General features: G+C 40.0%; 1 protein-coding gene across 1 annotated transcript in view; it reads right to left on the bottom strand.

Moving 5' to 3' along the window:
- Positions 1–5,683, bottom strand: part of SPESP1 (sperm equatorial segment protein 1) — a 35,430-nt gene extending 29,747 nt beyond the window's left edge. The window contains exon 1 of the mRNA XM_015078593.3: positions 5,435–5,683. Within this exon, the coding sequence (XP_014934079.1) occupies positions 5,435–5,495 (61 nt within the window). The 5' untranslated portion in view covers positions 5,496–5,683. The remainder of the gene's footprint in view (positions 1–5,434) is intronic.
- Positions 5,684–18,546: the final 12,863 nt, after the last annotated feature.

The raw sequence follows: 18,546 nt of genomic DNA on the forward strand, positions 1-18,546 counted from the left end.
TATAGACCCAAGCAAGGAATCATGTATAGGTGGACCAGACTCTGGTTGAATGTCCTTAATTTTGGAGAACAATTTCTTTCTATTTTCCATCCATGTCATTAAGTGGGCTCACAAATAGACTTCCCTTATTCTATAGAAGTGCTGCAAATAAGAATTAATATCTGAAATATTTCATCACATAAGAACTGCCAGCTAACACACCAACACCTTCAAATTAAAATGAACTTAAATCACAAAGATGAAGTACTTCCAACTCAAATCAAGGTTCTAATAACCGTGCTTCATTAGTGGGGTACACTCAAAGAATGGTCACAAAGAGAAACATTCTATCTTGTTATTCATCCAGCAGTTTTCCTATAATTTGTTAGTTCACATTTAAATTTTTGCTGACAGGTAAAATGAACAATTATGTTCCCATGAATTAAGTGTTCCAGTTAAAGAAATATAACTTTAGGGTTGGGGGTGGAGGAAACAGAGAGAGAGTCTGGTAAAAGCGTACAAACTTGCAGTTATAAAATGAGTAAGGGGGCGCCTGGGTGGCGCAGTCGGTTAAGCGTCCGACTTCAGCCAGGTCACGATCTCGCGGTCTGGGAGTTCGAGCCCCGCGTCAGGCTCTGGGCTGATGGCTCAGAGCCTGGAGCCTGTTTCCGATTCTGTGTCTTCCTCTCTCTCTGCCCCTCCCCCGTTCATGCTCTGTCTCTCTCTGTCCCCAAAAAATAAATAAACGTTGAAAAAAAAAATTAAAAAAAAAATGAGTAAGGCCTGAGGATCTAATGTATAACATACATACACTTGATCTTAGCCAAAAGGCCGAGAAGCAATAATGTATAACATATATAACATGGGGACTATGGTTGATACATACACAAAAAGGTAATTATGTGAGGTGATGCACTAATTAACTCAATAGTGGGAATCCTTTCACAGTATAGACATGTATCAAATCATCACATGGTATACTTTAAATATATTAGTTTTCTCGGTTACACCTCAATAAGGCTGGGGGAGAAAAAAGAACTGTAACTTCGGGCTTTGCACTTCTTGGTATTTATGTTCTTGGTTAGTGTCTTCCCATAATGAATATGGGCTTGCCCAATGTGACTATCTTGGCCTATAGAGACATTAGTGAGTCTGACACAGCTTAAGCTTGATAAGAACTTACATACTGGGGTCCTGTAAAACTCCCTTTTAGAAGCAAGCTGCCGTGGTAGAGAGACATTTGGGCTAGACTACTGAAAGATAAGAAATCATGTAGAGAAAGACCTTGGAAGATAAGAAGCCATGTTGGATGTTCTCATCCCACTTGAGCTTCCAGCTGAATACAGCTGAATGACTGACCTCAACTCCACCTTATGGGGCAGAACTGTCCTGCTGAGCCCAGTCAACCCATAGAATCATGAGAAATAATAAATTTGGGGGGTGTTACTTTATTCTGCAACACATAACCAAAAAAGTGTCATATATTTATGTACACACACACATTTTTAAGTAATCCCTACACCCAACATGGGGCTTGAACTCACAACCCTGACATCAAGAGTCACATATTCTTGGGGCACCTGGGTGGCTCAGTCAGTTGAGTGTCTGACTTGGCTCAGGTCACGATCTCGCAGTCTATGAGTTTGAGCCCCACATTGGGCTCTGTGCTGACAGCTCAGAGCCTGGAGCCTGCTTCAGATTCTGTCTCCCTCTCTCTCTGCCCCTCCCCTGCTCATGCTCTTTCTCTGTTAAAATAAATAAATGTTAAAAAAAATTTTTTTTTCGAAGAGTCACATATTCTACCAACTGAGCCAGCCAGGCACCCCAAATTATATTTTTTAAAAGGGATACAAATTTAATTCAGGTAAAAGGTTAAAAATCAGAAAGTTATCCCAGGAGTAATGTTAAATTTTAATTGGAACCAAAACAAACTGATGACTTTGAAATATATCTCTTCTAGTTCTGTTCAATAAAATGATGTAAATAACAATATCACCCCATCATGTAAGTCTGATATGTATCCCAGGTACTTTAGTCTCTAATACTATGTCCTATGTCTCCTCAGAAGGATGGTCGATCCCACTGAAAGAAGGGAAGATAAAAAGTGGTCTTGGGACAAGCAGCTAATAAGAGAAAACAAGAAGTCTTTAAAAACACATGAGATCCTACCAAAACAACACAAAAAACAGCTCAAAAGAACAGAAAGACAGGAATTTTTTCTGATAAAACATCAAAGGACAGCCTAATGCAACTACTGTTACGCCTCCCCTCTGGACATTCCATATTAGATAACATGCTCCTCATAAACATTAATGAGGTATGTCACAACATTGCATGTACAGGTTTGAGAGACCCTCCCAGAGCCATAGCCTTGGGCCTTGAAACAGTGTAAAGTGAACTTGCATCACCAGAACCAAGTGAATTTGATCTTTTGATTGCACTTGAAATAAATAAAAGGAATCTGCTTTTCTTTTGAATTTATTTGCCAATACATTTCAACAATTATTATTGCTGTTTGCTGCTTTACTACTTCCTTTGCCTTCTGTGGTCTATTAGGACAAAGGCCTTCCTAGGGACAAAGATAGATGCCAAAAAAACTTATATATTTAGCCTTCTTTAAACACCAATCTAGAGAAGCAAGTTAAGAGGTTTTCGGATCCTCTATCCTATATCATTAACAATCCTATATCATTAACTCTACTTTTGCTGATCGATCCAAAGAGATAACCAGGGGAAAAAAAACAATTTAATTATAAGATATAAAAAAGAGCCTGCATGGCTCATTGGTTAGGAGTCTGACTCTTGATTTTGGCTCAGGTCATGTGATCAAGGCTCGCGTGGGGCTCCCTGCTGATGGCTGGGAGACTGCTTGGGATTCTTTCTTCTTTTCTCTCTCCCCCTCCCCTGCTCACATGTGTAAGCACACATGACCACTCTCTCTCTCAAAATAAATAAACTTAAAAAAAAAAAAGAAAAAGAAAAAGAGCCCAAAAGCTAGTATTTCACATTCTTGTGTTTGTAGCTTCAGGCTTATGAATATTTGGTGACTTAAAATTATAAAAGGCAAATTGTATAATTTATTTTAATAATATTTAAATATATAACTATAGATACTTTCGAAGTTATAATTTTCTTTTAAAGCAACCAGAACTCTCATTAAGAAGTAAAGCAAGTTATACACCACCAACACATTAAAGGGGTATGATTTTTAAATTTGGTAATATTTAAAACTAAAACTATGGAAAAATCAGCTACAAGAAAATTAATTGAGTGTATATAAATTTAAGTATATGGTACAAAGGTGATGCATGCACCATCAGGAGGTGTATGCATGTGGAAGAATCCAAGCCTCACTCATGTCAAACTGAACTTGGATTAAATTGGTACTAGCTAAACTTGGGTTGGGCACATTAGAAAGGTATGGACAGTTAAAAGAAGTACTGAGGTTTTCAAAAAAATGTAATTACTTAATAAAATAGCTATGATACTTGTGTAAGATGACCTCAAAACTGTCTTAGTATTCTTGAAAAAAAAGGCAAAACTGTACTTTTCATTATAAAAACCTATGTGCCTTTTCTTTGGCCTGATAGCATTTTTTATATGACTCTCACCCACAAATGTTGGAATAGTGGCCATATAAAATAAAAATACAAATTGGATTTAAACCAAACACAAGGATAAGCCTGCTTTCTTTTGGTGTACTTACTCCAAAAAATAAATAAACAGAATTAAAATCACCAAGAGAAAGAGAATGAGAGAGACAGAGAAAGTAGCCATGTAAACGTTGCTCTACATATCCCTTAATCCAATCCTGTGGAAAAGAAGTCAATTACATTTTCCAAGATATCCTCTGTGATCTGTATATATTTTCCTTATGTCTTGTGTCATCTGTATCTTCAACACAATACCACTCCTTTTTCTTTTCATTTCCTGCGAGCTTTACGAAAGCTTAGGGAAGAGGGCACACATACAAAAAAGAACAAGCCATGAAATGATGCAGTTAAGCAGGAGACTGCACTGAGTTAAGGATCCAGCAATCGCAGAGTGTGGTGTGTGACAATATTAACGTCTCTTCAATTAAAGTCTCCATACATGTCAGTCAGTTGCGACTTACTCTATAGCTACCAAAATGCAATAACTGATGTTAGTTACAATGACCATCAGACATCACGAAAAGATATCATCATCGTCAGTATATTGTTCCTTTATGGCAAAGAAGAAAATTTTTACAAAAGATCTTTGTTTAAAATAGCTAACAATCATAAATGCTAGTACCTAAAGGGTTGACTTTGGTATACGGCACTTTATCCAGAACTTTTCTCACCAGTATTCACGATTTAGGTTGTGTTGTATTTTCACTTCTTAAATCTAATTTTTTACTAAGACCTTTTAACAATTCTGAAATAGAGTTCTTCATAACTGGCATGCTCCTTAGTACTTTTTTCACACCTACCTGTTAAACTTTATTTACTTGGGTAGGTCAACCCCAACATTAATAAAAGTTACAACGAACTACAGTTAAACTAGATGGATGAGCCTCACAGTTACATCTGGAATATCAGACATGCACTTAAATATTTCAAGGTGTCCTCGTCAACATAGTAGTCTTAGCACGTCTGATCTTGATCTTACTAGTTTTCAGCTATTGGGGAGGGGCAGGAACAAGTCGTAAGTTAGAATTCTGCTCAACGGAGGTTTTGAATCCTGTGCACTGGAGGATCCACTGTTGGGGGGCATAGGGGAACACAGAGTGTCCTAGACAGCCACGACAATCCACCTGCTCTCCGTGTTTTACCACAGGGGTCAAACTTTTTCTGTAAAGGGCCCGAAGTAAACATTTTAGGCTTTGCACGCCATCCCGTCTCTGTGGCAACTACTTAACTCTGCTGTTAAACAATGCGGTAAAGCAGCCATGGACAATTAATAAAGGAATGCGCATGGCTGTGTTCCAATAAAACTTTATTTATCAACAATGCCACTGGAGTTTCATAGTTTTCCACAAGTCAGGAACGAGTATATCTCATATTCACCTTTAAAAACGTAAAAGCCATTCTTGGCCAGCCGACCTTACAAAAACAGGCCCCCTTGGCCCCACGGGCAGCAGTTTGCAGACCCCTGCTTTCTCTCACACGCAGCGACTCTGGCCAAGGGGAACGAGGTTAATGTCAAGGAACGTATCCGCCAAGGGTTAGGAGGTCACACCCGCCAGCCCAGTGTGCCCAGCCGGGCGCATCCCGGGTGACGCCTGGGACCCGCTGCATCGCTACCGGCGGCGCGCAGGTCGCGGCGGAGGAAGGCGCGAGTAGGAGAGGGATACACCTCCACAACGGAGGCCAGGACCCCGGGCAGTGAGGTGTGGGAAGAGTGCAGGACCGGGTCTCCGGCGGACCCCGGAGCAGGGAGCTTCCCCCAGGACTGTCCCCTGGGTCGCTGCCGCCGCAGGTCGGTCACTCACTCGGAAAGGCAGGCACGGATGAAAGCCATAGCAACAGCACAACTAGGACTAAGGACTTCATGGGCACCGTCCGCAGCACTCCGCCATACGACGGGAACGTCCTGGGCCACCAGGCCGGGTACCTCAGGGCCGAAAAGAGAGGGTGTCAGCCGCGACAGTCCCTCCTCAGGGCCGTGGGCGCCCTGCAACGGTTGTCCCCAGCGCGCAGGCGCAGCGAGGGCTTGGGGGAGCGCGAGTGGCCGAGGCCCGCCCCTTCCTGGACCAGCGCGCAGGAGACTGGGCCACAACGTTCTGCCCCGCCCCGGTGTGCACGCTCGCTTTGGCTTCCAACCTCCGTGGCGGGCGCCGGCTCCGAATGTCTTGACGCCCGGGCGACTTCTGGAGCTACGAGGCCTGGGATGTGGCAGAGCTCGGCCGGCCGGTGGAAGCTGGGCGTGTGGCGGTGCCTGGAGGGAGCTATGTGATGGAAGACATGGACAAGTAGCCTGGCAGTCGCAGCCGCGTGGAAGTGCTGTAGTGGGGGAAGCACTAGGCACTGTGGGCACAGAGGAGCCCCCCCCTCCCCAACCCAAAAGGGCGGGGAGGAGGTCCCCCCACGTGAAGACAGCTGGGCGCTCCCACTCCCAGAGAACCGGAAATCGTTCCGTCTAATTGCAGCGACTGGGAGGGAGCAGATGTTGGAAGTGAGAGAGGAGAGCTAGGTAGTCATTAAAGCCACTTTAAGGGGCTTGGGTTTGTTTTGTTCAAAAGACGCCCCCCCCCTGTTTTGTTTTGTTTTTTTTTTTTTGAAAAGACAAGCTATGGCGAATAGATGGGTGGGTTGTCTGGGGTTAGGATTGGGGAGAGCGTGACTATAAAAGTATGTATGAGAGAAGAGTGATGGAGAGTTGTGGTGGCCTCATTCTATACGTGTGTTAAAATTCTTAGAACTGTTGGGGCGCCTGGGTGGCTCAGTCGGTTAAGAGTCCGACTCTTGGTTTCGGCTCAGGTCATGATCTCACATGTGTGAGTTCGAGCCCCACATAGGGCTTGGTGCCGACAGCGCAGAGCCAGCTTGGGATTCTCTCTCTCTCCCTCTCTCTGTGCCCCTCCCCCACTCACCCCCCACTCACTCTCTGTCTCTCTCTCAAGAATACATAAACAAAACTTAAAATTCTTAGAACTGTACACCACCAAGAATAAGTTTACCATATGGTAATTTAAAAAAATCCATAGGCACCCATATCTCTGCTTCAGGAAGCAAAGGGCCTGGGTTTTATTCTGAGGCAATGGGGAAATACTGCAAGGTTCATAGCTGGGAAAGGTATAATTAGATTTGCATTTCAGAAAGCTCTCCTTGCAATGTCAGGAATGGGTTGGCAGGAAGGAAGCAAGACTGAGAGGCAGGGAGCCAAGTGAGAAGGCTGTTCCAGAAATCCTGGCATGGATTGATAGAGACCTGGACTCATACTGGCAGAGGACATGGGGCCTGTGGACAGAGTTGAGAGACATTTAATTAGAATCGACAAAACTGGGAGATTGTCTGAATGTGAGGACTGAGGGAGGAGATCATGCTCATGTTTCTGGCTGGAGCCCCTGGCATGTGGTGTGAGATGGGGAATACAGGAGTTTGGGAGGGGCGGTGGAGGAAGAGAAGTTTAGTTTCAACATTGTTCTGTTGAGATGGGTTTGGAACTACTACTGGCGGGGACTGTCCAGTGAGCAGATGGATGCAGGGCCCCAGAGAGAGCTGAGGTGAAGAGGGAGGTGTAGGAGGCATCAAAATCTAGAAGAGGAGAAGTGTGAGATTGCCTGAGGAGAGCTTTCAGGGTTGAAGGCCACTGGGCCTAAGTCAGATCCTAGGAAACATGGCAGGCTAGAAAGAGGAGGAGGGACCTGCAAAGAAGACTGAAAGTGGGGAGAGGAAAACCAGGAGAGAATGAAAGCTTCATTGGAGGGGGAGAGTCTAAGGCTGTCACATGCTTCTGAGAACTTCCATTTAGCAACAGGATCCTTGGCAGAAGCAGTTTCAGTGGAGTGGTTTATGCAGAATCCAGACCATGTGAGTTGAGGAATGACCAAGAGCCAAGGAAATAGGGACAGCTAGCACAGACAACTTTTTCAAGGTTGGTGCGGGAGTCTTGGAGGTGCTCTACCAGTGTCTTAGCAGCCTTCTAGAATCAAATGATTACAACTACTTGGAAAGCAATTTGGAATATGTAACAACCCTTAACATAATATAAATACTATTTTATAAGTTATATAACATAAATTCAGAGGGGGATATGTCCTAAGATAGCCGTAATGGATCATTATCTATAATATAATAAAAAAAATAAGAGAATGGTACATTTTGTTTATAAAAGAACATTCTAAAATACTGTTAGAATACTGGGCAACTATTAAAATGGGGTTCATAAAGTATATCTAATTTGGGGGAAATGTTCTCATAGGAGTGGATTATATTTGAGTTATTAATTGAGGTCCCACCCTCCCTTGGCTTCCTTGCCCCACTACCTTTCATTCCACCTTAATGCATGAGCCTCAGTGAAAGACAGCTAGAATCTTGAACAGACAAGTCAAAAGAGGGGCTGGATTTTGTTTTTCAATTCATGATGTAGTTGAAAGTTAAACCACCTTTATAGGAGTGGGTGCTTAGGTGAAAAGTTTTGTTTCTGTTCATCTGTTTTGTTTGTATTTTTATTGGACATGCTTGACTTTGAATATCAAAAGCCAAGGAAACTGAGGACAGGAGAGCATAAACTATAGATTGGGGGTATCACCCCAACACAGACTGTGGTTTGCAGACAGAACCCCCCTGATAGGTTTTGGTGGTTGCAGAGATTTGTTCTCCCAAATTTGAGTGAAAGGCTGTAAGTGAGAGGTTCAAATACGATGTCAGTTTGTTAGATCCAGGGTTGGGTTGTTTTTTGCTTTTTTGTGTGTTTATATAAATCCGGTAACACCTTAGCGGCTCTCATGGATCATCCAAATGGATGTGTTGAAGGGCACCTGGATGGCTTAGTTGGAAGAGCGTTCAACTCTTGGTCTTGGGGTTGTGGGTTCAAGCCACATGTTGGCTATAGAGATTACTTAAGCAAATAAGCTTAAAAAAACAAAAAAAAACCCAAATGGACCTGGTGAAGTAGCCAAAGGATATCCTTACTGTGGAATTTTAGTTACCAAGAATGACTTTTAACTCTGTGTACTTTATGATCTATGTACTAACATAGGAAAATATCCAAAATAGGGTATTGAATATCTTTTAAAGTGCAGAAAAATACATATCAATTTATGTGAAATCATAGCACAGTTAAATATTTACATGAATACTCCAGAAATCTTTCTGAAAGAAAACACAGCAAGCTGATAACAGTGCTTGCTTCTAGGAAAAGGAATGATATTGGGTGGAAAGAAGAGATTTTGAAGGGAGAATTTTTCTCTTTACTCTAATTTTTTCCTTATCCCTTGAATTTTTCCAAACAAGAGTGTATTATATATTAATTTCTCATGTAATTAAAAATGAAAACTTTTTACAAAATCTAGAAGCTTAGAAGAGAAACAGTAGCAAAAGTAATGGATATCTTATGCCTCGTACTTTCTCCTACTGATTAACTGAAATATTTTTAAGGTGACTAATTCACTAACAACAACAAAACAAAAATAGTATTTTGCCTGTATCTCTGTTTCACCTCTGGACTCTGTGGACTGTTCTGAAACTTAATCACACAGTATTAAGTTAAATATCATTTACTATTATATGATTTTTTTTCTCAGGGATGTATTGTATCTCCGCTTTATCATGATTCTTATGCTTCTCTATCACACACAGCACCTTGTTGGTGCCCATAAAGATATACTAACATAACAGCTCACGCTCTTCCAACCTAAAGGAAGAGACACCAACCTTCCCTCCCTCTGAACTTCCCAGACCTATCAAAATCCACTTGTGTTTCAAGGCTCAAATGCCACGTTTGCTAGGAATCCACCCCTTCCTCAATTAGATTATATTGTATTTTCCCTATCCCATATTTCCACAGTGTTCTATTACAGCCATTTTTCATTGAATTGCTGCATTTCATTTTTACAAGTCGACCCTCTTGACTAAAGTCTTTGAGGTCAAAGAAGCAGATCTAAATTATCCCTGCATTGCACCCTCCCCAGCCCAGCCAATGTCCTGCATTCATGGATTGCTCGATAAATGCATGTTTGAGTTCAAAGGAAATCAAAAGGTTGGGACTTTTATGTAGGCTTTTACAGAATCCCAAAAGAAACTAAGAATAGTTACTCAGCTGCAGAGACAACTTCAGGGAGTTCCTCAGCTCTGAAGTGTCTGTGACGCCATTATTTAAGCCCAGGTGAAACAAATGGCACTGGTTTCATCATCTGCTCTTTTCTCCATATACCCCTCCAAGTAATTCTGAACAATAAATTCCTAATTGTGGAATTTCTGTCAAATGGATTGTACCAACTTCCATACCCATCAATAGTATAATGACTTACTAATCCTGGGTGTCATCATCTTTGAAGACCAACCATATTAAATATGGTATCTTGTTCTTTTAATCTGTCTCACTTTGTTTTTCAGTGAGGCAAAGAATTCTGCCTACTCTCCCTCCCTGCCCCCACCTAGAACTTGCCCTATACTTCTTCTAGGTTGTATCTGAAGCCTGCATTTACCTGCTCTGTATTCTTTCACCTGTTGACCCAATGGATTTTTTTAAATGTTTATTTATTTTTGGGAGAGAGAGAGCATGAGCAGGGGAGGGGCAGAGAGAGAGGGAGACACACATCTGAAGCAGGCTTCAGGCTCTGAGCTGTCAGCACAGAGCCCAATGTAGGGCTCAAACCCATGAACTGTGAGATCGTGACCTGAGCCAAAGTCAGACACTTAACCGACTAAGCTACCCAGATGCCCCGACCCAATGGGTTCGAATTCATAGGCTATGGTTAGCTAGAGTTATGTTTGTCTCCCTGGAGAATGAAGCATATTTGGGAAGTCCTGCCCCCATCACTGTAAGTCATTTCCCCAATCTTTGCCACTTCCCCCACTATTCTGGAACCAAAGCACAGGGAAGCCTGATCATAGCCCTTGCCTTATGTAATGCCAATGCAATTTTCAGATCTGAGATCTCAAATGTCACTTCCTAACAGCACTTGGCACTATTCTGGAAGAATAGCTGAAGCTCAATATTTACTAAATGAATCCACCCATCTCCCTACCCAACCATCTACTCCACAGTTCTAAAAATCCTAACACTAAAAATCCTAACAGGAGCACCAGCAACTTTGTCAGAGAAGGACTTCAGCCACCTGGGGGCGGCAGAGCCTCGCCAATGGCTGGCATGGTACTTGCAATTACTTCTGAGCATCACTCTGGCTGGGAGTCTGGGAAGTGGGTTCTGATTTTGTTGTGCTGGAACATGTTTTGCTCTCGTGTGTTTTGTCTTATTTTCATGCCTTGCACTCTGAACACACCAAATAGCATTTAATAATAGTAAAAATGATTACATAATAATAGCCTTTGTCCTCCAACAGAGATTTTCTTCAGCGCAGGCTGTCTAGAGGAATGTTGCACATCGAGTCTTCCACTAACTGCTGAAGCTACTCTATTTGCACTTACATTAAAGACAGACCTTGCCTGAAATCAATTTGTAAAATGAGACCTGGAAGCACACAGAGGAGGTAGGCTTACTGTTAGGATTGCCCTCTTTCACTAGGCTCTGCACCACTTGAGGTAGGCAAATGCATTTTTTATTCCCAATACAGGATTCTGAATTGGATCCATGGGATGTATTTATTTTGTTTTAATGTATGAGTGGCAAAGAAATTTTGGAATGTGGATGAGAAGAGCTGGGAAGGGGTTGGAAGTATGTGAACCTAGGAATGTTTTTAGTTCTTTCCAGGGAAACTCTCCCTCTTTCCTTTTAGCTCTACAAAGTCAGTGTGCAAAATCCCATGAAAGTCTTAGAATGTAGTCGGTGACTTACAGAGATGTCAGAACAATGATTTATTGCCCCATGGATCCATCTACTTAGGAGGGTCCTGGAATTCTAAAAGAGTTCTCAATACAAATTAAATTTTAATTCACTTAACTTTTGAGAAATGTTACATGTCCCCACTAAATAGAAAGATTCTGAAGGACAGGGACTGTACCTTTTTGTGTTTGTGTCCCAGGGACTTTTCACAGAATGTACTCTATAAGTATTTGTTGAATAACTTGAAATTTTCTTGCCAAAACCACCAAATAAAATAGAAAGTGACCTTGGGTAAGAAGGACCTTAATCTCTCTGGATCTCATTTTCCTTTTCCTTCAAATAATAACCCTTTGTATTTGAATACTTGCTTCAGTCTAAACCTTACAGACTCTATATTTCCTTTTATACTCAAGTATAACAGAAGGGTAGATTAAATATGTATTAGCATCCCAGCTCCATATATGAGAAAATTGAGACTCAGGCTAAAAGATTTGGTTACCTCGCCACATCCTCATGCACTAAAACTACAAAACACAGGTCTTTGCCTCTAAGTACAGCATGCTTTTCACTGTACTTCTCCGGGTGTACCTGGAGACGGGGCATCTGGGTGGCTCGGTCAGTTGAGCACCTGACTTCGGCTCAGGTCATGAGCTCATAGTTTGTGGTTCAAGCCCCACATTGGGCTCACTGTTTCAGCACAGAGCCCGCTTCAGATCCTCTGACACCCCCTCTCTCTGCCCCTCCCCCACCCATGCTCTCTCTTTCCTCTCTCAAATATAAATAAACATTTAAAAATTTTTAAAAAGATAATTGTACTAATCAGTCTCCTCAAACTGCTTTTCTGGCCCCAGCAATGATTCTCAGTCCTCACAGCACAGAGTTAGTACAGAGCTTTTTATTTATTTAAAAAATTTTTATTTAGTTTATTTATTTACTTTGGTGGGAAGGGGCAGAGAGAAAGGGAAAGACAGAATCCCAAACAAGCTCCATACTGTCACCGCAGAGCCCAACGTGGGGCTCAAACTCATGAACCATGAGATCATGACCTGAGCCGAGATCAAGAGTTGGACACTCAATTGACTGAGCTGTCTAGGTGCCTCAGTACAGAGCTTCTTAAAAATAACCAGTAATCAAGACTTTGTGGTATTGGCAGCAGAGGGATAGACACATAGATCAATGGAACAGAACAGAAAATCCAGAAAGAGACTCAGACATACATGCCCAACTGATTTTTTACAAAATGCAAAAGTGGGGGTACCTGAGTGGCTCAGTTGGTTGAATGTCTGACTCTTGATTTCAGCTCAGAGTGAAATCAGATTTCAGCTCAGGTCATGATCCCAGGCTTGTGTGATTGAGGCCCACAACAGGCTCCATGCTGAGCAGGGACCCTGCTAAAGATTCTCTCTCTCTCTCTCTCTCTCTCTCTCTCTCTCTCCCTCTCTCTCCTTCTGCCCCTCTCCCCTGTTTGCCCACGCTCTCTCGCTCTCTCTCTAAAAATAGGTAGATAGATAGATAGATAGATAGATAGATAGATAAAAGCAAAACCAATTCCGTGGAAAAAGGATAAGCTTTTCGAGAAATATAGCTGGAGCAATTGGACATCCATAGGTTAAAAAATATAACTGAACCTAAACTTCACACCTTTCACAAAAATTAATTCAAAAAGGGTCACTGTAAAATTTTAGGGAAAAAATAGAAAAACTCTTTAGGATTTAGAGCTGGGCAAAAATTTCTTACATTTGACACTAAAAGCATGATCTATACAACAAAAAATTGAAAAATTGGACTTCATCAAAATGACACTTTTTTCCAAGAAAGACCCTTGTTAAAAGAATGAAAACACAAGTTATAGCTTAGAGAAAATATCTGTGAACAACTAATCTGACAAGCACTATTATCTAGAATATACAAGGAATTCTCAAAACTCAGCAGGTAAGAAAAAATTCAATTAGAAATGGGCGAGACACACGTCATTAAAGAAATTCTACGTGTGGCAAATAATACACATGAAAAGATATTTAATTATCATTAGCCATTAGGGAATTGCAAATTAAAATCACCACAAGGTACGACTTCACACATTAATTTGAGTGACTAAAATAAAAATAGTGATAACACCAAATGCTGCCAAGAATGCAGGGAAAGGGGCTGACTGGCTTAGTCAGTAGAGCCTGTTATTCTTGATCTTGGGGTCATGAATTCAAGCCCCATCTTCGGTATAGAGATTATTTAGATTAAAAAAAATGCAGAGAAACAGGATTATTCATAATTGCTGTTGGGATGTAAAATGGCATAACCATTATGGATGACAGTTTGGCATTTTCTTATAAAACTAAACAAAACAACTATATGACTCAGCAGTTTCAATCTTGGGCACTTATCAAAGAGAACTGAAAATTTAGGTTTATACAAAAACCTTGACATGATTCTTCATAGCAACTTTATTCATAATAACCAAAAGTGTTGGAAACAACTTAGCTGTTATTCAGATGAATTGACTCTTCTACATATTATGTCCTTGTTTATCTCATTAGAGTTTTTGAATTAAGGTCTATTTTTTCCTGATTTTAGTATAGTCATACAGTTCTGTTTGGGTTACTATTTGCATGGGGATCTCTTTCTACAAACTTTCACTCTCAACCTATGCATGTTTTTAGATCTAAAGTGACTCTCTTGTAGGTAAAGAGTTTCTCAGACAAACAAACTAAAGGAGTTTGTGACCACTACACCAGCCTTGCCAGAATTATTAAAGCAGTCTCTTTGAGCGGGAAGAAAAGACCAAAAGTGACAAAAACTAGAAAGAATAGAGAAAATCTCCAGAAACAACAAAAAAAATAAATAAGAAAATGGCATTAAATACATATCTATCAGTAATTACTCTGGATGTAAATGGACTAAACACTCCAATCAAAAGACATGGGGTAACAGAATGGATTAAGAGAGAGAGAGAGAGAGAGAGAGAGAGAGAGAGAGAGAGAGACCCATCTATATGCTGCCTATAAGAGATTCATTTTAGACCTAAGACACCTGCAGATTGAAAGTGAGGAGATAGAGAAACATTAATCATGCAAATGGTGTCAAAAGAAAACCAGTTACAATACTTATATCAGACAAACTAGATCTTAAACCAATGACTCTAACAAGAGATGAAGAAGGGCACCATAAAGTAATAAAGGGGACTAGATCCAACAAGATCTAACAATTGAAAATATTTATGCCCCCAACTTGAAACACTCAAATATATAAAACAATTAATAACAAACATAAAGGAACTAGAAAATACTATTATAATACAATAATAGTAAGGGGTTTTAATAACCCACTTACATCAATGGACAGATCACCCAAAAACAGAAAATCAATGAGGAAACAGTGACTTTGAATGACACTCTGGAGCAGATGGACTTAACAGATATAGTAAAAACATTTCATCCTAAAGCAGCAGAATACACATTCTTTTCAAGTATATATGGGACATTCTCCAGAATAGATCATATACCAGGTCACAAACCAGACCTCAACAACTACAAAAAGATTGAGATCATACCATGAATATTTTCTGACCACAATGCTATGAAGCCTGAAGTCAACCACAAGAAAAAATTTGGAAAGAACACAAATACATGGAGGTGAAAGGACATGCCACTAAAGAATGACGGGGTCAGCCAGGAAATTGATGATGATGATGATGATGATGATGATGATGATGATGAAGAAGAAGAAGAAGAAGGAGGAGGGGGAGGGGGAGGAGGAGGAACCAAATACATGGAAACAAAAGAAAACAAGGACACGACACAGTCCAAAACTTTTGGGATGCAGCAAAAGCAGTCCTAAGAGGGAAGTATATAGAAATACAGACCTACCTCAAGAAGCAAGAAAAATCTCAAATAAATCTAACTTTACACCTGAAAGAGCTGGAAAAAGAACAATAGACAAAGCCTAAAGTCAGCAGCAGAAGAGAAATAATAAAGATTAAAGCAGAAAAAAATAATACAGAAACAAACAAAAAACCCAGCAGAATAGATCAATGAAACCAGGAGCTAGTTCTTTGAAAAAGTTAACAAAATTGATAACCCCTTAGCCAGACTTATTAAAAAGAGAAAGGACCCCAATAACTAAAATCACAAATGAGAGAGGAGAAATAACAAACACCACAGAAATATAAACAATTACAAGAGAATTATTATCAGAAATTATATGCTACCAAATTGAACAATCTGGAAGAAATGGGTAAGTTCCTAAAAACATATAAACTTCCAAAACTGAAACAGGAAGAAATTGAAAACATGAACAGACTGATAACCAGCCAAGAATTTGTTTCAGTAATCAAAAATCTCCCAACAAACAAAAGTCCAGGGCCAGATGGCTTCCCAGGAGAATTCTACCAAACATTTAAAGAAAAGTTAATACCTATTCTTCTCAAACTATTCCAAAAATAGAAATGGAAGGAGAACTTCCAAACTCATTCTATGAGGCCAACATTACCCTGATTCAAAAACTGGACAAAGAGCCTGCTATAAAAGAGAACTACAGGTAAATATCCCTGATAAACACAGATGCAAAAGTTCTCAACAAAATACTAGCAAATCAAATCCAACAGTACATAAAAGAATCATTTGTCACAAGCAGGTGGGATTTATTCATGGGCTGCAAGAGTGGTTCAATATTTGCAAATCAATCAACATGATACACCACATTAATAAAAGAAAGGATATGGGGCGCCTGGGTGGCTCAGTCGGTTAGGCATCTGACTTCAGCTCAGGTCATGATCTCACGGTTGGTGGGTTTGGGCCCTGCATTGGGCTCTGTGCTGACAGCTCAGAGCTTGGAGCCTGCTTAGGTTTCCGTATCTCCCTCTCTCTCAGCCCCTCCCCTGCGCTCGCGCTCTCTCTCTCTCTCTCTCTCTCTCTCAAAGGTGAATAAACATTTAAAAAAATCTTTTAAAAATAAAAGGATAAGAACCATATGATCCTCTCAACAGATACAGAAAAAGCATTTGACAAAGTACAACATCCATTCATGATTAAAAAAAAAACCCTCAACAAAGTAGGGATAGAGGGGACATACCTCAACATAATAAAGGTCATATATGAAAAGCCACAGCTAAGACTATCCTCAATGGGGAAAAACTGAGCGCTTTTCCTCTACTATCAGGAATAAGACAGAGATTTCCACTGTCACTACTGTTATTTAACATAGTACTGGATGTCCTAGTCTTAGCAATTAGACATGAAAAGAAATAAAAGCCATCCAAATCAGCAAAAAAGTAGTCAAACTTTCACTATTTGCAGATGACATTATATAATATATTGAAAACCCAAAAGACTCCACCAAAAAATTGCTAGAATTGATACATAAATCAAGTAAAGTCATAGGATAAAAAAGCAATGCACAGAAATCTGTTGCATTTCTATATGCCAATAATGAAGCAGCAGAAAGAAAAATCAAGGAATGGATACCATTTACAATTGCACCAAAAACCATAAGATACCTAGGAATAAACCTAACCAAAGAGGTGAATGGTCTGTGCTCTGAAAACTATAAAACATTCATGAAAGAAATTGATGACACAAAGAAATGTAAAAACATTCTATCCTCATGGATTGGAAGAATAAATATTGTTAAAATGTCTATATTACCTACAGCAATCTACACATTTAATGCAATCCCTATCAAAATACCAACAGCCTTTTTCACAGAGCTAGAACAAACAATACTAAAATTTGTATGAAACCACAAAAGATCCCAAATAGCCAAAGAAATCTTGGAAAAGGAAAGGCAAAGCTGAAAGCATCACAATTCCATATTTCAAGTTATATTACAAAGCTGTAGTAATCAAGACAGTATGGTACTGGCACTAAAATAGACACATAGATCAATGGAATAGAATAGAAAGCCCAGAAATGACCACATAACTATATAGTCAACTAATCTTCAACAAAGCAGGAAAGATTATCCAATGGGAAAAAGACAGCAACATGCAAAAGAATGACTGGACCACATTCTTACACTGTACACAAAAATAAATTCAAAATGGATTAAATACATAAATGTGAGACAGGAAACCATCAAAATCCTAGAGGAGAACACAGGCAAAACCTCTTTGATATTGGCCATAGCAACTTCTTATTAGATATGTCTCCTGAGACAAGGGAAACAAAAGCAAAAATGAACTATAGGGATTACATCAAGATAAAAAGCTTCTACAAAGTGAAGAAAACAATCAACAAAACTAAAAAGCAACCTTTGGAATGGGAGAAGATATTTGCAAGTGATATATCTGATAAAGGGTTAGTATCCAAAATATAAAAAGAATTTATAAAACTCAACACCAAAAACAAATAATCAGTTAAAAAATTGGCACAAAACATGAATCAACATTTTTCCAAAGAATATATACACATGGCTAATAGACATATGAAAAGGTGTTCAACATCACTGACCATCAGGGAAATACAAATCAAAACTACAATGATATCACCTTACATCTGTCAGAATGGCTAAAATTAACAACACAGGAAACAACAGGTGTTGGCAAGGATGTGGAGAAAGGGGAACCCTCTTACACTGCTGTGAGAATGCAAACTGGTGTGGCCACTCTGGAAAACAGTATGGAGGTTTCTCAAAAAGTTAAAAATAGAACTACCCTATGACCCAACAATTGCACTACTAGATATTTATCCAAAGGATACAAAAATTCTGATTCAAAGAGGCACATGCACCCCAATGTTTGTAGTAGCATTATCAACAATAGCCAAATTGAAGGCGTGCGTGTGTATGTGTGTGTGTGTGTGTGTGTGTGTGTGTGTGTAATGGAATATTACTCAGCCATATAAAGGAATGAAATCTTGCCATTTGCAATGACATGGATGGAGCTAGAGAGTATTATGCTAAGCAAAATAAGTCAGCAGAGAAAGACAAATACCATATGAATTCACTCATATGTGGAATTTAAGAAACATTACAGATGAACGTAGGGGAAAAAAAGAAAAAAAAAAGGGACAAACCAGAAAACAGACTCTTAGAGAACAAGCAGGGTTACTGGAGGGGAGGTGGGTGGGGGTATGGGTTAAGTGGGTGATGAGTATTAAGGAGGGAATATGTTGTGATGAGCACTGAGCGTTGTATGTAAGTGATGAATCAGTAAATTTTATA

Source organism: Acinonyx jubatus, chromosome B3 (genome assembly GCF_027475565.1).
Source record: "Acinonyx jubatus isolate Ajub_Pintada_27869175 chromosome B3, VMU_Ajub_asm_v1.0, whole genome shotgun sequence".
NCBI lineage: Eukaryota > Metazoa > Chordata > Mammalia > Carnivora > Felidae > Acinonyx > Acinonyx jubatus.